The sequence below is a fragment of the Amblyraja radiata genome, unplaced genomic scaffold (assembly GCF_010909765.2).
Source record: "Amblyraja radiata isolate CabotCenter1 unplaced genomic scaffold, sAmbRad1.1.pri S43, whole genome shotgun sequence".
In the NCBI taxonomy this organism is placed as follows: domain Eukaryota; kingdom Metazoa; phylum Chordata; class Chondrichthyes; order Rajiformes; family Rajidae; genus Amblyraja; species Amblyraja radiata.
This window is the reverse complement of record NW_022630150.1, coordinates 29,838-52,733: the sequence shown is the minus strand read 5'-3', so window position 1 is coordinate 52,733 and position 22,896 is coordinate 29,838. Positions and strand designations below refer to the sequence as shown.

The 22,896-nt window shown below is 51.9% G+C and overlaps 1 protein-coding gene across 5 annotated transcripts in view; it reads left to right on the top strand.

Annotated features, from left to right (window-relative positions):
- neurl4 (neuralized E3 ubiquitin protein ligase 4) overlaps positions 1-21,019 on the top strand; it is a 71,150-nt gene extending 50,131 nt beyond the window's left edge. For all 5 annotated transcript variants that reach the window (XM_033016296.1, XM_033016295.1, XM_033016294.1 and 2 more), the window contains 10 exons: positions 2,986-3,129; positions 3,876-4,040; positions 5,579-5,737; positions 6,464-6,643; positions 10,282-10,375; positions 12,670-12,777; positions 14,722-14,866; positions 15,619-15,731; positions 18,652-18,814; positions 20,754-21,019. In XM_033016296.1, the coding sequence (XP_032872187.1) occupies positions 2,986-3,129; positions 3,876-4,040; positions 5,579-5,737; positions 6,464-6,643; positions 10,282-10,375; positions 12,670-12,777; positions 14,722-14,866; positions 15,619-15,731; positions 18,652-18,814; positions 20,754-20,958 (1,476 nt within the window). In that variant the 3' untranslated portion in view covers positions 20,959-21,019. The remainder of the gene's footprint in view (positions 1-2,985; positions 3,130-3,875; positions 4,041-5,578; positions 5,738-6,463; positions 6,644-10,281; positions 10,376-12,669; positions 12,778-14,721; positions 14,867-15,618; positions 15,732-18,651; positions 18,815-20,753) is intronic.
- Positions 21,020-22,896: the final 1,877 nt, after the last annotated feature.

The following is a 22,896-nucleotide window of genomic DNA, read 5'->3' as shown; positions in this document are numbered from 1 at the left end:
TTTCAACATGTTGAAAAATTTTCACATGTCTTCCCGTGCTTACCTACCGTTAGCGAGTCTTCCCGAGTACCTGCCGTTAGCGTTACGAGCCGCTAAGAGACGTCCCCGAGCTCCGGCGTACCCGCTACGTTCATTCTCCGTGCTTACCACGAGTTTGATTTTTTTTTAAAAACTCTGGAGAGCTCTTGGAATGAACTCGTACCGTGGGACAGGGCTATTGGGGTGCTCGTCGGTACGGAGTTCGTACGTTCTCCCCGTGACCTGCGCGGGTTTTCTCCGGCTTCTTCCCACACTCTAAAGACGTACTACAGGTTCCTAGGTTGATTGGTTTTGCATAAATGTGAACTGTGCAGGGTAGTGTTAGTGTGCGGAGATCGCTGGTCGGCGCGGACTCGATGGGCCGAAGGACCTGTTCCTGTGCTGTATCTCTAAACTAAACTAAGAGGCAAGGACATTGCTGAAGAAGGGTTTCAGCCCGAAACGTTGCCTATTTCCTTCGCTCCATAGATGCTGTTGCACCCGCTGAATTTCTCCAGCACTTTTGTCTACCTAGGACATTGATGGAGCATGGAAAAGTATAGGGCAGCACAGTGGTGTGGGGTTGACACTGTGTCCGGCTACATGGAGTGATGAAGCATGGAAACAGGCCCTTCGGCCCAACTTGCCCTCCCTGACCAACTTGTCCCATCGACACTCGCCTCCACCTGCCAGCGTTTGGCCCATATCCCACTAAACCTATCCCATCCATGTACCTGTCTAATTGTTTCGTAAGCGTTGCGGTAGTCCCTGCCTCGACTGTATTTGTACTGGTTGTGATCTGTTGCTGAGGAAGTAGAGGGTCTAGTTGCAGGGGGATGCGCAGAGACCCAGTTCTCTGATGGTAGACCAAAATTGCGTACAGTTTTGGTCTCCTAATCTGAGGAAAGACATTCTTGCCATAGAGGGAGTACAGAGAAGGTTCACCAGACTGATTCCTGGGATGGCAGGACTTTTATATGAAGAAAGACTGGATAGACTCGGCTTGTACTCGCTAGAATTTAGACGATTGAGGGGGGATCTTATAGAAACGTACAAAATTCTTAAGGGGTTGGACAGGCTAGATGCAGGAAGATTGTTCCCGATGTTGGGGAAGTCCAGAACAAGGGGTCACAGTTTAAGGATAAGGGGGAAGTCTTTTAGGACCGAGATGAGAAAAAAAAATTCACACAGAGAGTGGTTAATCTGTGGAATTCTCTGCCACAGAAAGTAGTTGAGGCCAGTTCATTGTCTATTTAAGAGGGCGTTAGATGTGGCCCGTGTGGCTAAAGGGACCAGTGGGTATGGAGAGAAGGCAGGTGGAGGATACTGAGTTGGATGATCAGCCATGATCATATTGAATGGCGGTGCAGGCTCGAAGGGCCGAATAGCCTACTCCTGCACCTATTTTCTATGTTTCTATGACACCAAATGCTGGAGTAACTCAGCGGGACAGGCAGCCTCTCTAGAGAGAAGGAATGGGCGATGTTTCAGGTCGAGACCCTTCTTCAGACTGATGTCAGGGGAGGGGGCGGGACAGAGATAGAATGTAGTCGGAGACAGTGTGACTGGTGGGAGAACTGGGAAGGGGGGAGGGATGGAGAGAGAGGGAAAGCAAGGGCTACTTGAAGTTAGAGAAGTCAAAGTTCATACCGCTGGGGTGTAAACTACTCAAGCGAAATATGAGGCGCTGTTCCTCCAATTTGCACTGGGCCTCACTCTGACAATGGAGGAGGCCCAGGACAGAAAGGTCAGATTTTTGGGAATGGGAGGGGGGAAGTTGAAGTGCTGAGCATCCAGGAGACCCGAAACGTCACCTATTCCTTCGCTCCATAGATGCTGCCTCGCCCGCTGAGTTTCTCCAGCATTTTTGTCTACCTTCGATTTTTCCTGCATCTGCAGTTCTTTCTTAAACAACAGGCCATTGTTAGCTGTTTGTTGGGTGAAAACGAGAAGCTGGTGCGACTTGGGTGGGGGAGGGATAGAGAGAGAGAGAATGCCGGGGTTACGAGAAGTTAGAGGAATCAATATTCATACCACTGGGCTGTAAGCTGCCCAAGCGAAATATGAGGTGGTGTTCCTCCAATTTGCATTAAGTCTCACTCCGACAATGGAGGAGACCTAGGACAGAAAGGTCTGTGTGGGAATGGGAGTGAAAATTAAAGTGTTTGACAACTGGGAGATCAGGTAGGTTAAGTCCGCCTGGTTCCTTTATCATTGTTACTTTTATATAATCTTCTTTATCTCTCCACATCATTGTCTATATCTCTCGTTTCCCTTCTCCCTGACAAAGGACATTTATTGCACACTATTTGCAGCACCATTTGCACCATTTGCAGCACACCAATAAATATAAAACGCAACATTCAAGAAGAATTTAACATTAAACATCAAAACATCCCCCCACCGTGGTTCCCACTGTGAGGGAAGGCAGCAAAGTCCAGTCCTCTTCCCCAGAAATAAGAAAAATAGGTTCAGATAATTAAGTGTCTTACTGAATTTACCCCAGAGATGTTATTCATGTGTAATCCTTTGTGATGGTCAAGGGAATTAGGCATTGATTGATAATCGAGCTGTAGAAACCTTCCCTCTATAAAATACAGGTGGTGACTCATTTAAATCAGTCCTGTAAGTTTAACAGAGAGATCGGCAAACAGCAAAGGCAGAAGAGAGCAGAGGAACTCCACAGCGAAAGCCTCAGCATACCTGGATCATCATAACCCTCGACCCGTGGTAGAGGCCTATTTGAGGCCTCCCGCAGTGGCCCCGACGAGCTTGTTCAGGCCCTCTCGCAGGATGATGGAGCTCCGAGTCGAAGAACCAGTCTGAAGAAGGGTCTCGATCCGAACGTCACCCATGCCCTCCCCTCCAGAGATGCTGCCCCGTCCCGCTGAGTTACTCTCATCTTTTTGCCTCTAGCTCCAGTGTCCGCGATGATGGGCCTGTTGTGTTCTGCCTTTGCCCCGCCAGAACGTGTTTGCCGTCGTGGACCTCTACGGGAAGGTGGTGTCGATGTCCATCGTCAGTTCCAGCACCCTGGAGGAGACGGAGAGTACCAAGCCGCCCTCCATGTCGTCGGGAAGTTGCAGCGAAGAGGAGGAAGACCTCAGCCCGGTAAGCGAGGGGACGGATCTGAAGAAAGGTCTCGACACGAAACGTCACCCTGTCCGGCATTTTGTGTCTATCTTCGGTTTAAACCAGCATCTGCAGTTCCTACACAAGGGACGTCCCTTAGGCTCTCTGTCCCGTGAAAACTGCAGGCTCTCTCTCTCCGACAGCCCCCCTCTCTCTACCCGACGGCACCCCATCTCTCTTCCCCACGGCCCCCCCCCTCTCCCAGACGACCTCATCCGAGAACGGCCCCCCTCTCTAGTCCAGACAGCCCCCCTTCTCTCTCTGTCCCCGATGGCCCCCCTTCTCTCTCTGTCCCCGAAGGTCCCCCCATCTCTCTCCCCGACAAGCCCCCTCTCTCTCCAATCTCTCCTCCACCGACGACCCCCCCCTCTCTCGTCCCCACGGCCCCCCCCTCTCCCAGACGGCCCCCCCTCTCCCAGGACGGCCCCCCACTCTCTCCCCGACGGGTCTCCGAATCTCTCTCTCCGACGGCCCCCCCCCCCCCCTCTCTTCTCTCTCTCTCTCCCTGATGGCCCCCATCTATCTCTCTCGCCCCAACGGCCCCCCTTCTATCTCACCGACGGCCCCCTCGACAGCCCCCCTTCTCTCTCTGCCCCCGATGGCCCCCCTCTCTCCCTCCCCGACGGCACACCCCGCCGGCGCCCCCTCTTCCCCCCCACCCCCCCATATCCAACCTACTACTTCCGCCCACAACAAATGGTGGTGCCGTTCCCTCTCTCTTTCAGTGCGATAACGAGGCGTCGGTGTTCCTGGCGACCATCGAGTTCATGGAGAACCACGGCAGGAACATCCTCTTGTCCAACGAGGGGCACACAGCCACCCGCGTGGCCAGCTACAACCAGGGGGTGGTGGCATCGGCTCAGGCCCTGCCCCGGCAACTACTCTTCCAGGTATGGTTGGGGGGGGGGGGGGGGGGGGGGGAGTGAGGCACAGGGGTGGGTGAGCACTCGTACAGCTTCTGCGATGAGCTTTTGATGTAAATGAGTGAATAATGTGCATCATACCCACATCTGATAATAGTACTAGCATCAGTTCATTCCAAAGAGGGAGAAAGATTCCAAGAGGAGTAAGGGGCGACCGTGGCTGACAAGGAAAGTCAGGGACAGTATACAAATATAAGAGAAGAAGTACAACGTAGCAAAGATGAGCGGGAAGCTAGAGGATTGGGTAACGTTTAAAGAGCAACAGAAGATAAATAAAAATCCAATATGAGGGAAAAAGAAGAGGTACAAAGGTAAGCTATCCAAGAATATAAGGGAGGATAGTAAAAGCTTCTTTAGGTATGTGAAGAGGAAAAAATTAGTTAAGACCAATGTTGGATCCTTGAAGACTGAAAAGGGTGAGTGGGCAGATGCATGGCAGATGAAGTTTAATGCGGATAAATGAGAGGTTATCCACTTTGGTGGCAAAAACAGGAAGGCAGATTACTATCTAAATGGCGTCAAGTTGGGGAAAAGGGAAGTACAACGGGATCTGGGGGTCCTTGTACATCAGTCTATGAAAGTAAGCATGCGGGTACAGGAGGCAGTGAAGAAAGCCAATGGCATGTTGGCCTTTATAACAAGAGGAGTCGAGTATAGGAGCAAAGAGGTCCTTCTGCAGTTGTACAGGGCCCTAGTGAGACCACACCTGGAGTATTGTGTGCAGTTTTGGTCCCCTAATTTGAGGAAGGACATTCTTGCTATTGAGGGAGCCCAGCGTAGGTTTACAAGGTTAATTCCCGGGATGGCGGGACTGTCATATGCTGAGAGAATGGAGCAGCTGGGCTTGTACACTCTGGAGTTTAGAAGGATGAGAAGGGATCTTATTGAAACATATAAGATTGTTAAGGGCTTGGACACGCTAGAGGCAGGAAACGTGTTTCCGATGTTGGGGGAGTTCAGAACCAGGGGCCACAGTTTAAGAATAAGGGGTAAGCCATTTAGAACGGAAACGAGGAAACACTTTTTCTCACAGAGAGTTGTGAGTCTGTGGAATTCTCTGCCTTAGTGGTGGAGGCTGGTTCTCTGGACACTTTCAAGAGAGAGCTAGATAGGGCTCTTGAAGATAGCGGAGTCTGGGAATATGGGGAGAAGGCAGGAACGGGGTACTGATTGGGGGTGATCAGCCATGATCACATTGAATGGCGGTGCTGGCTCGAAGGGCCAAATCTAGCTCTCTCTTGAAAGCATCCAGAGAACCGGCCTCCACCGCCCTCTGAGGCAGAGAATTCCACAGACTCACCACTCTCTGTGAGAAAAAGTGTTTCCTCGTCTCCGTTCTAAATGGCTGACCCCTTGTTCTTAAACCGTGGTCGCGTGTACCGAGGTACAGTGAAAAGCTTTTGTTGCGTGCTAACCTGTCAGCGGAAAGACAATATACGATGACGACTGTACTGTCCACAGTGTACAGAACTTGTGGATTGTGTCTCATGTGTGTTACTTTTCAGATTCGGATTGATCGATTGAACACGCAGTGGACCTCTTCGCTCTCGTTGGGGGTGATTGGACATTGTCCTGAGAGGTTTAACTTCCCAGGCACAGCCTCCTCAATCAAGCGCTCTGCTTGGCTGATCCAACGAGGGTCCGTCTTCCATAATTCGCTCAAGGTGAGGTTTCTATCCCCTAAAAGCCCTGTCCCACGGTGTGAGTTCATTCCAAGAGCTCCCCCGAGTTTCAAAAATAATCAAACTCGTGGGAAGCACGGAGAATGAACGTAGCGGGTACGTCGGAGCTCGGGGACGTCTCTTAGCGGCTCGTAACGCTAACGGCAGGTACTCGGGAAGACTCGCTAATGGCAGGTAAGCACGGGAGGACTCGTGAATGTTTTTTCAACACGTTGAAAAATGTCCACGAGAGCCCCGAGTACCGACGAGTGGCCATTACCGTAAATCTCCGAGTTCGAATCAGGGCAGACTCGGGGAGAACTCTTGGAATGAACTCGCACAGTGGGACAGGGCTTTTTGGAAGATACAAAGTACCGGAGTAACTCGGCCCCTGTACCTCTTCCTCGTGTCTCCTCGAAATCCCGCACCACCCTCCTCCCGACCTCGCCTGTAACTCCCACCCCCAAACCCACCACCTCCCAGTATTGCTTGTAACTCCTGCAACACCATCTCCAGGTGTCACCTGTAGTTTCCATCCCGCCAGTGTGACCTGTCACCTCCGCCCGGTGTCACCTGTAACGCCCGCCCCACCTCCTCCCAATGTTGTCTCCTCACTGTCTAGCTGTCTTCTCTTGCGCCCTCAACTCCCAGTGGGATGAGAGGGAAAGGCTTTCGAGCGCAGGCCTCCACACGACTCATTTCTTCCTGGACGTTTTGTGTCCGGTTTAGATTTGTGACAATTATGGCCCCAACCTGGACACGTGCCCAGAAGGAACGGTCCTTGGTCTCCTGGTGGACAACACACAGGGTCTACACCTGTACGTTAATGGAATGGACCAAGGCGTGGCTACCCAAGACATCCCTAGCCCTTGCTTCGTAGTTATTGACCTGTACGGTCAATGTGAACAGGTGAGTCTCCTCTAAACTGTGTGAAGTCTCTCTGTTTTAATCGTTTAACCTGAAACCTTTAGACAGCGTGGGATACACCATGGAAACAGGCCCTTCGGCCCACTGAGTCCATGTCGCCCAGCGATCCCCCTGTTCACTAACACTATCCCACACACACTTACAGAGGCCAATTAACCTTGATTAGTTCTTGATTACTACGGGTGTCGATGGTTATGGGGCGAAGGCAGGAGAATAGGGTTGAGAGGGAAAGCAGGATCATCCATAATTGAATGGCAGTGTAGACTTGATGGGCTGAATGGCCTAATTCTGTTCCTAGAACGTATGAACTTATGAAACCCGCATGCCTTTGGCGTTTAGGAGGCAACACTCAGGGTAAAACCACGCCGTCATAGGGAGAACGAACAAACTCCATACAGCCAGCACCCGTAGTCAAGATCAAACTCGGGTCACTGGTGCAACTCTACCGCTGCCCCAAGAGTGAATAAAATCACATAAAGGGGCATAGATCAGATGAATGATGAGTTTTAGATAAGATTTATTTCCTCGTCTCCCTCCCCCACCCCCCCAACCTCCACAGAGTAGTTTTAGTTCAGAGATTCATCACGGAAACAGGCCCTTCGGCCCACCGAGTCCACGCCGAGTCCACGCCGACCATCCATCACCCGTTCATACTAGTTCTATCTTATCCCACTTTCTCATCCACCCCAGATGGTAGTCGGAACATTTTTCCCCAGAACACTGAAGAGCACGGCTTTAAGGTGAGAGAAGCAAAGTTTAAAGGAGACGAGTTAAAGGAAAGGAGTTGGATCCCCCTCCTCCCCCCCCCCCCCCAACGCAATATTCCACCACTCACCCAAGCACCCATACATACACGAGGCCATGTTCAGACAAAATGGCGAATCCAGCCCGGCAAACTTCCCCCACCTGCGCAGGCGCGGCTGACGGTTCCCCGTTGTGACGCGAGGTCAAAATGGCGGCGGGCCCAGCCACCCTCCCCCAACTGCGCACGTGCGGGTACCAGCGCCATTTTAAATTGTGACGTGGCTGACAGTCCCGGCAAGTCACAGAGGGTTGTGGATGCCTGGAGCGCACTGCAGGGGGTGGGGATGGATGCAAATACAATAGTGGCATTCGAGAGACTTTTGGGCAAGCATATGGACATGGAGGGATGGAGTATATGCAGGCAGGTGGGAATTGTTCTTGGCATCATGTTCGGCACAGATATTTGAGGAAGGACATTCTAGCTGTTGGGGGAGTGCAGCGTAGGTTCACCGGGTTAAATCCCGGGATGGCGGGACTGTCATATGATGACATTCACTGGAATTTAGAAGGATGACAGAGGATCTTATGGAAACACATCAAATTCTTAAGGGATTGGACAGGAAAAATGTTCCCCATGTTGGGGGAGTCCAGACCCAGGGGTCACCCACAGTTTAAGAATAAGGGGTCGGCCATTTTGGACTGAGATGAGGAAAAACCTTTTCACCCAGAGAGTTGTGAACCTGTGGAATTCTCTGCCACAGAGGGCAGTGGAGGCCAATTCACTGGATGTTTTCAAGAGAGAGTTGGGTATAGCTCTTAGGGCTAACGGAATCAAAGGATTATGAGGAGAAAGCAGGAACGGGGTACAGATTGTGGATGATCAGCCATGATCATATTGAATGGCGGTGCTGGTTCAAAGGGCCGAATGGCCTACTCCTGCACCTATTTTATATGTCTATGTTCCCTGTAAGTGTACAGTTTTTTGTATGACATCATTAATTACTTCACCTTGCTCTAAAACCTTCTGCGTTTAACTAAATTTAATTGACATTGAATTACATTAAGATTATCCCAAAATAGTTCCCTAATTTCATTATTTCGGAGCCAGTCAGCTCTGTGAGCTCAACTAAACCGTGCAGTGTTTGTTCTCTCAAACCCCAGGCACTGTCAGCTAGTCTTATCCGCTATGCCTCAAATGCATCGATAGCAGCAGAATTAGGCCATTCGGCCCGTCAAGTCTACCCCTCCATTCAATCATGGCTGATCTATCTCTCCCTCTCACATCCATTCTCCTGCCTTCTCCCCACAACCCCATGACACCCGTACTAATCAAGAGTCTATCCATCTCTGCCTTTAAAATATCCATTGACCTGGCCTTTGAAGTTTAGAGATACAGCGCCGAAACAGGCCCTTCGGCCCACCGGGTCCGTGCCGACCAGCGATCCCCGCACAATTAGCATCATCCTACACCCACTAAATTGACCAAGCCAATTAACCTACAAACCCGCACGTCATTGGAGTGTGGGAGGAATCCGAAGATCCTGGAGAAAACCCACGCAGGTCACGGAGAGAACGTGCAAACTCCGTACAGACAGCACCCGTAGTCGGGATGGAACCCGGGTCTCCGGCGCCGCATTCGCTGTAATGCCCCTGCCCCACTTAGGAAACCTGAACGGAAACCTCTGGACACTTTGCGCCCCACCCAAGGTTTCCGTGCGGTTCCCGGAGGTTTTTGTCAGTCTCCCTAATGGTCGAAAGTGGTTTCCGCTTCCTCTATGTTCTGGCGATTATTTCAAAAAATTCATAACCGGTCGCGACTAAAAATAGGTTGCCGTTTTAAAAACCGGTAATTTTTTAGTCAAAGCCGGTTGCGATGCTAGTTGAGGGTGGTTGCCGGAGGTTCAAGGTGGTTGCCGGAGGTTGAAGGTGGTTGCCGGAGGTTGCAGGTGGTTGCCGGAGGTTGAAGGTGGTTGCCGGAGGTTGCAGGTGGTTGCCGGAGGTTGCCGGTGGTTGCCGGAGGTTGCAGGTGGTTGCCGGAGGTTGAAGGTGGTTGCCGGAGGTTGCAGGTGGTTGCCGGAGGTTGAAGGTGGTTGCCGGAGGTTGAAGGTGGTTGCCGGAGGTTGAAGGTGGTTGCCGGAGGTTGCAGGTGGTTGCCTGGAGGTTGCAGGTGGTTGCCGGAGGTTGCAGGTGGTTGCCGGTGGTTGCCGGAGGTTGCAGGTGGTTGCCGGAGGTTGAAGGTGGTTGCCGGAGGTTGAAGGTGGTTGCCGGTGGTTGCAGGAGGTTGCCGGAGGTTGCCGGAGGTTGAAGGTGGTTGCCGGAGGTTGAAGGTGGTTGCCTGGAGGTTGAAGGTGGTTGCCGGAGGTTGAAGGTGGTTGCCGGAGGTTGAAGGTGGTTGCCGGAGGTTGCAGGTGGTTGCCTGGAGGTTGCAGGTGGTTGCCGGAGGTTGCAGGTGGTTGCCGGAGGTTGCCGGAGGTTGCAGGTGGTTGCCGGAGGTTGCAGGTAGTGGAAGGTAAGGCAGCAACACTACCCGCTGCGCCACCGTGACTGGCAAAGCAGACCGCAAACCTGTGGCAAAGAATTCCACAGATTCACCACCCTCTGACCGAAGAAATTCTTCCTCATCTCCTTCCTAAAGGAACGTTCTTTAAATCTGAGGCTGTGCCCTCTGGTCCTGGACTTTTCCACATCCACTCTACTAGAATCCAGGATTTGCATACGTGGATGGCTGGTGCTGGTAAAAGTTGTGGGAAGTGGTCAGTTTTCTGATTAGAGTCCCGAAGTTCGGGGGGGGGGGGGGGGGGGGTGGGGGTGGGGGGGGAACAGGTCAAGGTTTTCCTGGTCTAATTCTCGGGCCTAACGTGCTTTATTCTGGACAGGTTACCATAGTGAGCAACGATATCATGGCCCCGGGGAGTGACGGCAGCCACTTGTGTTGCCAGGGCGACGTGGAGAAGGCCGGTGTGGTTGACGGTAAGTGTGAACCTGGTGGCGTCTCTTCTCCAGAGGGGCTGGCGAGGGGGGGGGGGGGACAACCGGGGTCTTGAACTGGCCACGACAACTGAAGAAAGAACTGCAGATGCTGGTTAAAATGGAAGGCTGACACAAAAAGCTGGAGTAACTCAGCGGGACAGGCAGCATCTCTGGAGAGAAGGAATGGGTGACGTTTCGGGTCTTCAGTCTGAAGAAGGGTCTCGACCCCGAAACGTCACCCATTCCTCCTCTCCAGAGATGCTGCCTGTCCCGCTGAGTTACTCCAGCATTTTGTGTCCAAGATGAATTGGTAGCCGTTGGACTCGGAGATGAGAGTGAGACTGGGAGTGACAGCAGGCCTTCTTTGCAGCTGAGCTGTCTGTCCTTAGTCAATAGCCTCTCCGGCTTGGACCATCTCCCTTGGCCTGCCGGATCTCCCGGTTCATCGCCATCTTAACTCGCTTTTCCCATTCCCGCACCGATCTTTCTGTTACTGGCCGGCCTCCGTTGCTGGAGTGAGGCCCAGACACAAACTGGAGGAACGGCACCTCATGTTCTGCTTGCACACCTTGCAACCCAACAGTATCATCGTTGATTCTCCAACTTCAATGACATAACCCCCTCCCTGAGGAAGCACAATCTGCCACAATCAGGCAATGATGGTCCAATTCTACACGGCCATCGTAGAGTCTGTCCTCGCCTTCTCCATCATGGTCTGGTTCGGCTCAGCCACCATGCACGACATCTGGAGGCTGCAGCGAATCGTCCGATCAGCTGAGAAGGTTGTTGGCTGCAACCTTCCCTCCATTGATGAACTGTACACTGCAAGGGCCAGGAAGCGAGCTGGCAAGATCATCTCTGACCCCTCTCACCCTGGCCACAAACTCTTTGAATCACTTCCCTCTAGAAGGCGACTCCGGATTGTCAAAGCTGCCACAGCCAGACGTAAAACAGTTTTTATCCACGAGTAGTTGCTCTACTCAACAGCCAAAAATCTGTAGCCTCCTTTGAACTGGTATTTTGTTGGTTCACATGCTTGATCAATGGTGTTTTATCATTAATGTCTTATTATTATTAATGTTTAGTGTTTTCCGAGTCATTCGTAACTGTCACTGTATGTCATGTTGTTACTTGTGGGTGGAGCACCAAGGCAAATTCCTTGTATGTGAATACTTGGCCAATAACTTACTGACTTACTTGAACATTGACTTCTCCAATTTCAGGTAGTCCCTGCTTTCTCCCTCCTTCCCCTCCCCTTCCCAGCTCTCCCACAGCCCAGTGTCTCCGCCTCTTCCCTCTACCCACCACCCACATGGGTCTTGATCCGAAACGCCGCCTATTTCCTTCACTCCATAGATGCTGCCTCACTCGCTGAGTTTCTTCAGCATTTTTGTCTACCGTCCCTTTATCTTTCCCCTCTTCCCTATATTCCACCTGGGTGCGCCCCCCATTTCTCCCCTTATCCCGCCCCTTTCCCCCTCACCCTTCCACCTCTATCCCTTCCTCCGGCTTCACATTTCGCACCCCTTCCCTGCTCATCCTGCACCCTTTTATCTCCTCTTCAGTTTGCCTCAGATCCGCCATCAATAGCTCTTCACTGCACCTCGGTACACGTGATAATCAACTCAGCGAGACCCCCATCCCTCCCCCTGTATCCACCTATCGCTTGCCGGGCTTTGTCCCGCCCCCACCTCTTTTCCAGCCTTCTCCCCCCCCCCCCCAACATTCTATGGACAAGCTAGATGCAGGAAAAATGTTCCCAATGTTGGGCGAGTCCAGAACCAGGGGGCCACACAGTCTTAGAATAAAGGGGAGGTCATTTAAGACTGAGGTGAGAGAAAACTTTTTCTCCCAGAGAGTTGTGAATTTGTGGAATTCCCTGCCACAGAGGGCAGTGGAGGCCAAGTCACTGGATGGATTTAAGAGAGAGTTAGTTAGAGCTCTAGGGGCTAGCGGAGTCAAGGGAGTCAATGATCCAGGCCAGTCTGTCGGCCATTTTGTCACCATCTCTCAAGCTGCGAGAGATGATGGGAACCAGGACAGCTCGGGTACATTATTGAGTTAGATGGAGCTCTAGGGGCTGGTGGAATCAAGGGATATGGGGAGAAGACAAGCACGGGTTATTGATTGGGGATGATCAGCCATGATCACAATGAATGGCGGTGCTGGCTCGAAGGGCCAAATGGCCTCCTCCTGCACCTATTTTCTATGGCCACAATATTTACTCCAAGGCTTGGGTGTTGCTCATGTGTCCCTTGTGCCTCTGACTGTCTCTGCTGTTGTACTCACCAAAGGTATCAAGGAGAACCTGTGCTGGACTCCGCCGCCAGAAGTGAATCCCATGAAGACCTGTGAATACCAGGCCCTCTGTGCCAGGTTTAAGGAGCTCCTTCCTCTGCCAGGTAAGAGGCCTCTCTATATTATGTCGTGGTTCAAGAGAAGAAGGGGTGCTGGCCTGTTATTGAGCCCCAGGGCCGGCAGGGTGGCGCAGCGGTAGAGTTGCTGCCTCACAGCGCCAGAGACGCGGGTTGAATCCTCAAGTTCTCAAGTGAGTTTATTGTCATGTGTCCCTGTATAGGACAATGAAATTCTTGCTTTGCTTCAGCACAACAGAACATAGTAGGCATTGACTACAAAACAGATCAGTGTGTCCATATACCATTATATAAATGAATAAATAAACTGATAAAGTGCAAATAAACAGATAATGGGTTATTAATATTTACATCGGGGAGACTAAGTGGATCGTTTCGCCAAACACCTCCGCTCAGTCTGCAATAACCTACCTGAACCCCCGGTGGCTCAGCACTTCAACTCCCCCTCCCATTCCCAATCCGACCTTTCTGTCATGGGTCTCCTCCATTGCAAGAGTGAGCAACACTGGAAATTGGAGGAACAGCACCTCATATTCCATCTGGGTTGCTTGCGTCCGGATGGCATGAACGTTGAATTCTTCCAATTTTGCTAACCCTTGCTGTCTCCTCCCCTTCCTTAACCCTCGAGCTGTCTCCTCCCATCCCCCCGCCCTCGGGCTCCTCCTCCTCCCTTTTTCCTTCCTTCTCCCCCCCCCCCCCCCCCCCCCCACCCCCTATCAGTCTGAAGAAGGATTTCGGCCCGAAACGTCGCCTATTTCCTTCGCTCCATAGATGCTGCTGCACCCGCTGAGTTTCTCCAGCATTTTTGTGTACCATGGGTTATTAATAATCAGTTTTGTCCGAGCCAGTTTTAACAGCCTGATGGCTGTGGGGAAGTAGCTATTACTGAACCTGGACGTTGCAGTCTTCAGGCTCCTGTACCTTCTACCTGATGGTAGCGGGGAGATGAGTGTGTGGCCAGGATGGTGTGGGTCCTTGATGATACTGCCGGCCTTTTTGAGGATAGATCCCCTCGATGGAAGGAAGGTCGGAGCCGATGATGGACTGGGCAGTGTTTACGACTTTTTGTAGTCTTTTCCGCTCCAGGGCGCCCAAGTTGCCCGAACCAAGCCACGATGCAACCGGTCAGCATGCCCTCTACTGTGGGTTTTGTGTGTATGGAGGTTTAGTTTAGAACAAGGGTTCCCAATCTGAGGTAAATTTGCCCCCAGGGGGTACATTTTGCCGACCCAGGGGGTAAATTTGTTGATTCTGGAGCTGCACCTATTATTTCTCATTGACTGACTGTGTTTGGTTCTGGTATACCAGTATCTGTTCATTAGTTGGTCATAAATCAGTTAAATAACATTGTTACATGCTATTAAAGTTGCCAGGGGTAAACGGGACGAGAAGGGTTGGAAACCCCTGGTTTAGAGATATAGCGCGGAAACAGGCCCTTCGGCCCACCGGGTCTGTGCCGACCAGCGATCCCCGCACATTAATACTATCCTACACCCACTCGGGACAATTTTTACATTTACCAAGCCAATTAACCTACAAACCCATTACATCTTTGGAGTTTGTACATTCTCCCAGCTTCCAGTATCCTCCCACATTCCATAGACCGTACAGGTTTGTAGGTTAAATGTGCAGGAAGGAACTGCGGATGCTGGTTTACACCGACGGTAGACACAAAATGCTGGAGTGACTCAGCGGGTCAGGCAGAAATGGAGTCTGAAGAAGGGTCTCGACCCGAAACATCACCTATTTCAACCCTTCAGCGGCCAAAATGGCGGCAGAGGAGAGGGGGAGGGGATAGAGGAAGCATGACTTGGCCTAGAGGTGAGTGGGGTGGAGACTAAACGCTGCAGTAGCATCTCTGGAGACAGAAGCTGGGTGATGTTTGGGGTTGGGGCCCCTTCTTCAGATCTCGGTGGGGGAAGAGGGGGCCGTGGGTTGACATGGCAGTGACTGGTGTCCTTGCCCTCGCAGATGGATACTTCAACGAGGAGCTGAAGTGCAACCTGTGCTACTGCGAGTCGTGCCACAAGCTGCGGGGAGACGAGGCCTACTACAAGCGGGGCGACCCGCCCAAAGACTACGCCCTCCCCTTCGGATGGTGCAGGTTTGCCCTCAGGTAGGTGGCCAGTGGCAAGTGGCAGCAGCTCCACAGAGCAGTGGGGCGCCGTGTGTGTGTGTGTGTGGGGCACTGTGTGTGTGTGTGGTGGCACTGTGTGTGTGTGTGTGTGTGTGGTGGCAATGTGTGCGTGTGTGTGTGGTGGCACTGTGTGTGTGTGGGGCTGTGTGTGGTGGCACTGTGTGTGTGTGTGTGTGGTGGCACTGTGTGTGTGTGGGGCTGTGTGTGGTGGCACTGTGTGTGTGTGTGGGGCTGTGTGTGGTGGCACTGTGTGTGTGTGTGTGGGGCTGTGTGGTGGCACTGTGTGTGTGGTGGCACTGTGTGTGTGTGTGTGGGGCTGTGTGTGGGGCTGTGTGTGGGGCTGTGTGTGTGGGGGGCTGTGTGTGTGTGGGGGGCACTGTGTGTGTGGGGGGCACTGTGTGTGTGTGGGGGGCACTGTGTGTGTGGGGGGCACTGTATGTGTGTGTGTGTGGTGGCACTGTGTGTGTGGGGGGCACTGTGTGTGGGGGGCTCTGTGTGTGTGTGGGGGTGGGGCTGACTGCGTCCGTGTGCTCCGGTTTCCTCCCACATCCCAAAGACGTGGGTGTTTGCAGGTTAATCGTCCCTCTGTAAATTGCCCCCCGGTGCGTAGGGAGTGGGATAACGCAGAACGGGTGATCGATGGTGGGTTTGGACTGGAGGGCCTGCTTCCATGCTGTGTCTCATTGTTGTCGCACCTTGTCCTCATTGGTATCTCCTGTGGGGTCCCACAGGTTGAACCCACGATGTGAAGTCACCAACGTGTACAAGAAGTGGCACACGGCTTACCACGGGACGTGCGTCGGGTCCCTGCGGCGCACCCTGGACCACGGCGAGCTGGTATCAGGTACGTGAGAGGGAAGGAGGCAGATTCCTACTCGACGCCTCAATGAATATTCCTCTGCTATGTCCTCTGCTATGTCGGTTGGGTGGCGCAGCGGTACAGTTGCTGCCTCACGGCGCCGGAGACCCGGGTTCCATCCCGACTACGGGCGCTCGTCTGCAAGGAGTTTGCACGCTCTCCCCGTGACCTGTGTGGGTTTTCTCCGAGATCTTCGGTTTCTTCCCACACTCCCAATGACGTAGAAACGTAGAAACATAGAAAATAGGTGCAGGAGGAAGCCATTCGGCCATTCGAGCCAGCACCGCCATTCATTGTGATCATGGCTGATCGTCCCCAATCAATAACCCGTGCCTGCCTTCTCCCCATATCCCTTGACTCCGCTAGCCCCTAGAGCTCTATCTAACATATGGGAACAGCTACATTCAAGCCACGAGGGCCTGTCCCACTTGGCAATTTTTTCGCACCAAAAAGCTTTTTCCCTGTACATCGGTACATGCAACAATAATCTGTAGGTACGTGTTTCCAAACTTCTGAACCTCCCTCGGGAGAGGGGAGGGAGAGGGGAGGAGAGCTCTATCCCTAGAGCTCTATCTAACTCTCTCTTAAATCCATCCAGTGACTTGGCCTCCACTGCCCTCTGTGGCAGGGAATTCCACAAATTCACAACTCTCTGGGTGAAAAGGTTTTTTCTCTCCTCAGCCGTAAATGACCTCCCCTTTATTCTAAGAGCCTCCCCTTTATTCTAAGACGTACAGGTTTGTTGATTAATTGGCTTGGTAGGAGTGTAAATCGTCTGCCGTCACTTGCGGGCGGAGCACCAAGGCAAATTCCTTGTATGTGAATACTTGGCCGATATACGTATTCATTCGTTCATTCCCTAGTGTGTGTGTGTGTAGAATAGAGTCCGTGTACGGGGTTTGCTGGTCGGTGTGGGCCGAAGGGCCTTTTTGTTGCGCAGAATCTGTGAACTAAATCTAAACCTGAGGGAAGTATATAAAATTATGAGAGGGGGTAGACAGTCTGAGCCTTTTAGAAATGTCCAACACTAGAAGCATCCAGATTCAGGGACAGTTTCTTCCCAGCTATTATCAGGCAACTGAACCACCCCTACAACCAGAGAGTGGACCTAACCTCCCATCTACTTCATTGGCGACCTTCGGACTCTGCAATCGGACTTTATCTTGCACTAAAGATTATTCCCTTTATTCTGAATCTAAAGCACTCTCCATAATGTTTGGGACAAAGACCCATCATTTATTTATTTGCTTCAGTACACCACAATTTTGAGATTTGTAATAGAAAAAAAATGACATGTGGTTAAAGTGCACAGTGTCAGATTTTAATAAAGGCAGTTTTTATACATTTTGGTTTCACCATGTAGAAATTACAGCTGCGTTTATACATAGTCCCCCCTTTTCAGGGCACCATAATGTTTGGGACACGTGGCTTCACGGGCGTTTGTGATTGCTCAGGTGCGTTCAATGAATGAACAAATGCCTTTATTTGGCATTGTAAGCACTGCAGACAACAAAATTATTCTTGCCACTCCATCGGTGTATAATATACAAACAAAAAAACACAGGACACGATTTAAAAACAATGTTATAAACTAGATATCAGATAAATGAATAATCAGTACTGCACATGGTGATAGGAAAGGGCAAGGTGGGTAGCAGCATGGAAGAGTGTTGCATGAATAGTACCCTGTGTGGTTTCATATTGAGTGCAGATTGCTTTGGGGAAGAAACTGTCTGAGTCTGGAGGTGCGTGTTTTGGCTGTGTGTGTGTGTGTGTGTGTGTGTGTGTGTGTGTGTGTGTGTGTGTGTGTGTGTGTGTGTGTGTGTGTGTGTGTGTGTGTGTGTGTGTGTGTGTGTGTGTGTGTGTGTGTGTGTGTGTGTGTGTTGCCGGCAGTCGCCTAAACAATCAGCAAGTGGGACAGGCCCCTTGGGATCTATCTTGACTTTCTGGCGAGGAATTCATTGAGATCTTTGGCTGTGCTTTAGGCCAGTTCAGTTTAGTTTATTGTCACGTGTTCCGAAGTACCGTGAAAAGCTTTTGTTACGCGCCATCCAGTCAGTGCAAAGACAATACATGATCACAATCGAGCCGTCCACAGTGTACAGATACATGATAAGGGAATAACGTTTTGGGCAAGGTAAAACCAACAAAGTCCGATCAAAGATAGTCCGAGGGTCACCAATGAGGTAGATAGTAGTTTAGGACCACTCTCTGGTTGTGGTAGGATGGTTCAGTTGCCTGATAACAGCCGGGAAGAAACTGTCCCTGAATCTGGAGGTGTGTGTGTGCGTGTGTTCGTTTTCACACTTCTGTACCTCTTGCCCGAGGGGAGAAGAGGGAGTGGCCGGGGGTGAGACTGGTCCTTGATGATGCTGCTGGCCTTGCCGAGGCAGCGTGAGGTGTAGATGGAGTCGAGGGAGGTGGTTGTGTGTGACGGGCTGGGCTTGGATGGAGCCTTTCCCAAACCAAGCTGCCACGATGTTGATGCCACCATGTTGATGCCAAGCCCTGTGTTAGTTAGGATTCGACGGGCCCAAGTCCCACAGCCTTTATGCCTCTGTCCCACTTAGGAAACCTGAACGGAAACCTCTGGAGACTTGGCGCCCCACCCAAGGTTCCCGGAGGTTTTTGTCAGTCTCCCTACCTGCTTCCACTACCTGCAACCTCCGGGAACCGCACGGAAACCTTGTGTGGGGCACAAAGTCTCCAGAGGTTTCCGTTCAGGTTTCTTAAGTGGGACAGGGGCATTTACTCACCCGCTGAGCATGTTGGGCTGAAGACCTGGTGTGTTTTGACGGCTATTTTCCTCTTGGTTAACACTCCTCCTCCTTTCCTGTCCTCCCTCTCACCCCCCACCCATTCCTCCCTGGCCCCCCCTTGCACCAACCTCGTCCCCAACACAAAGCTGGGAGTGCATCCATTTTCTGCAGCAAGCATGCGAAGGTGGAGCTGCAGAACGGGTACAACGACCCCGAGGTCAACAGCGCGCAGGAGAAGGACACGGTGAAGGTCAGCCTGTCGCCAACCATGCGATACGTGGGGCTGGACCGATTCTGCCCCAAAATACGGTAAGTGCCACGGGGAAAAGTCTTGGATAGAAAATAGGTGCAGGAGTAGTCCATTTAGCCCTTCGAGCCAGCACCGCCATTCAATATGATCATGGCTGATCATCCCCAATCAGTAACCCCATTCCTGCTTTCTCCCCATATCCCTTGATTCCGTTAGCCCTAAGAGCTAAATCTAACTCTCTCTTGAAAAGATGCAGTGAATCGGCCTCCACTGCCTTCTGTGGCAGAGAATTCCACAGATTCACAACTCTCTGGGTGAAAAACCTTTTCCTCATCTCAGTCCTAAATCGAACTGCACCTATTTTCTATGTTTCTAAATTGCCTACCCCTTAATCTTAAACTGTGTGTGACCCCTGGTTCTCGACTCTCCCAACATGGGGAACATTTTTCCTGCACCTAGCCTGTCTAATCCCTTAAGAATTTGATATGTTTCTATAAGATATCCTCTCATCCTTCTAAACTCCTGTGAATACAAGCCCAGTCGACCCATTCTTTCATCATATGTCAGCCCCGCCATCCTGGGAATTAACCTGGTGAACCTACGCTGCACTCCCTCAATAGCAAGAATGTCCTTCCTCAAATTAGGAGACCAAAACTGCACCCAACAGTCCAGGTGTGGTCTCACCAGGGCCCTGTACACCTGCAGTAGGACCTCCTTGCTCCTAAACTCAAATCCTCTCGCTATAATAGAGTGGATGTGGAGGGGATGTTTCCACTAGTGGGAGAGTCTAGGACTCAAAGCCTCAGAATATGTCATAAGGAATAGGAGTAGAATTAGGCCATTCGGCCCATCAAGTCTACTCCGCCATTCAATCATGGCTGATCTATCTCCCTCTAACCCCATTCTCCAAAAGAGGGAAATAAGTAAAATAAAAAATAGATACATTTAAAAAAAATAGATAAATTAGGAAAATGGATAAACGGGAAATTGGATGGATACATTTTTTTTTATACAAGTAAACAAACACTTTTCCAAGATCGCAAGATAATGCAGAGAATTGTGGACCCAGCCCAGACCGTCACGCAAGCTAACCTCCCATTGACGACACTTGCAGCTCGCGCAGCCCTCGGCAAGGTCAGCAGCATAACCAAGGACGAGTCGCTCCCTCTTCCCCCCCCCCCCCTCTCCCATCAGGCACGAGATATAGAAGTGTGAAAAGGCACACCTCCAGTTTCTTGTTGCAACCGCAAGAGATGCAACATTTGTCCCTTCACCTCCCCCCTCGGCTCCATTCAAGGACCCAAGCAGTCGTTCAAGGTGCGACAGAGGTTCACCTGCATCTCCTCCAACCTCATCTATTGCATCCGCTGCTCTAGATGTCAGGTGATCTACATCGGTGAGACCAAGCGGAGGTTGGGCGATCGTTTCGCCGAATACCTCCGCTCGGTCCGCATTAACCAACCTGACCTCCCGGTGGCTCAGCACTTCAACTCCCCCTCCCATTCCGTATCCGACCTCCCTGTCCTGGGTCTCCTCCATGCCCAGAGCGAGCAACACCGGAAATTGGAGGAACAGCACCTCGTATTCCGCTTGGGGAGTCTGCATCCTGGGGGCATGAACATTGAATTCTCCCAATTTTGTTAGTCCTTGCTGTCTCCTCCCCTTCCTCAGCACTCCTGCTGTCTCCTCCCATCCCCCGGCCTCCTCCTCCTTTTTCCTTCCTTCTCCCCACCCCACCACCCCCCATCAGTCTGAAGAAGGGTTTCGGCCTGAAACGTTGCCTTTTTCCTTCGCTCCATAGATGCTGCTGCACCCGCTGAGTTTCTCCAGCTTTTTTGTGTACCATCTTCATATTTGGTCTAGAGTAGATCTAACTGTCTATCTAAACTAAGCACTAGACTATAATAAGGATTGGGGGAGGGGGTGTCGACTCCCGGTTTTGCTCCTCTCTGGAGTGGAGTAGTCGGTAAAATCTGCCACATGCTCTCTCCCCTTCAGGTTCAAGGACGTGCGTTCTCAGCGACACCACCAGGCGCAGGTGGCCTTCCAGGTGTGCGTGCGGCCGGGCTCCTACAAGATCGGCCCGCCATCGGCCGGGGCCAGCGAGTCCATCGACCCGCGCTTCAGCAACAACGAGATCGAGTGGATCACCAAGGAGAGGGCTTCCACCGTCCTGTATGGCCTCCTGGTGCGGGTGGAGTGAGATGGACCCTTCTTCCCCGTCCTCTCCCCCCTCTGACACACACACACACACACACACACACACACACACACACGTACACACACGTACACACACGTACACACACACACACACACACACACACACACACACACACCCACCACACCACACACACACACGCCCTCCCTGCTTCCATTTGCCAAGGACGGGAAGGAGAGGGGAGTGCAAGATGGAGATGGAGGGAGACCATTGAGAGGGAGGGAGACCCCATTGACTGAACCCCACACTGTGGCAAGAGGTTGGAAGGGGTGAGGTTTGCCGTTGTGGGTGTGTGTGGGGGGGAAGCAAGTGGGACTGGCCAGACCGACCTTGCACACTTTTATACGACCCTCGCACTAGTGCGACGTCGCGCCTTTTTTTGACTCTTGTACCAACGGAACAACAAACAAGAACCATTCGACGACCCGAGCTGTTCACTCGAAGTTACTCTCGCTGTTTGCGGACATGTGTGTGTGTGTGTGTGTGGGTGGGGAACACCTTATTGAGAGGTGGGGGTGGGGGTTAGGGATTGGATCGGGTGGATTTCCACTGGGGTTATCCATTTGACAGGCTTTCAGGAAGGGAAAGCCATTGAACATTGAACTCTGGAGCGCCTTTGGGAAGATCTCCTGGCCCCGAGGTCAGAAGCGCAGGACAAAATAGGAACCTTGGTCTAGCACCACCGCCCCTCGTTGGAGGAGAGGTTCGGGCGGAGAAGGCACGTCGTCTGAGGTGCGATTTGGCAGAGAACGGGCTCGGCAAACCTGCACGCATGTTGGTGCATGGAGACTTTTTGGCAGACTTGTACAGTATGTGAACTTTTGTGTGTGTGTGGAGGGGGGGGGGGGGTTGTAAATGATCGGGGAGGGGAGAGGGAGAGGGGGAGGAACAGGAATGAACGTGGCCTGTCGCCAGGACAGTCACTTCCACAGCACTGGGGAGGGGTAAAAAGACCACAGTTGAACCCAATTCACCCCTTGGGCAATCGGTTCGATCAAAGAGTCGCACTCATCTGCGGTAGGCAGAGCAGCCTTTCGGCCCATCGAGTTGGTGCTGACCAAAAATGGGCAAGGGCAGTCTCCACTTCTCAATCCATAGCCATCCAAGATGTGCAGCTAAATATACTGAGGTTGTCCACTCTCATCCTCCCAGCAGTGACACTGCTCTTCAGTAGGAGGGACGTCTTTAGTCACGGTGGCGCAGAGGTAGAGTTGCTGCCTCACAGCGCCGGAGGCCCCCTGGTTCGATCCCCACCACAGGTGCTTGTCTGTGCGGAGTTTGTACGTTCTCCCCTTGGGTTTTCTCTGAGATCTTCGGTTTTCCTCCCACACTCACAAGTTGTAGGAGTAGAATTAGGTCCATTCGGCCCATCCACTCCGCCATTCAATCATGGCTGATCTAATCCCATCTTCCTGCCTCCGACCATAACCCTTGATGCCCAGTTCAAATCAAGAATTTGCTGATCACTGCCTGAAAAATATCCACTGACTTGTGGCCTCTGTGGCAATGAGTTCTTCTGACTAAAGTTCCTGCACTCCAGAGCAGTGAAGGTTTGTAGTTTAATTGGCTTGGTCTCAATGTCAAATTGTCCCTTGTGTGTGTGTGTGTGTGTGTCGGGTGGTGTCAATGTGTGGGGATCGCTGGTCGGCGTGGGCCGAAGGGCCTGTTCCCCTGCTGTATCTCTAAACTAAACCTCCCACCGACTACAATGAATCTCTGCCCTCTTTGGTTATTGCCTTCTCTTCTGGGAGACTGGAGGGATTGCCCCTATAGTTTGAAGGTGTAGCAAGGAAACAGGCCCTTCGGCCCGCCGAGTCTACACCGACCAGCGATCCCTGCACATCAACCCTATCCTACACACACTCGGGGCAATTTTATTGATACCAAAGCCAATTTAACCTACAAAACGACAATTAAACAGTG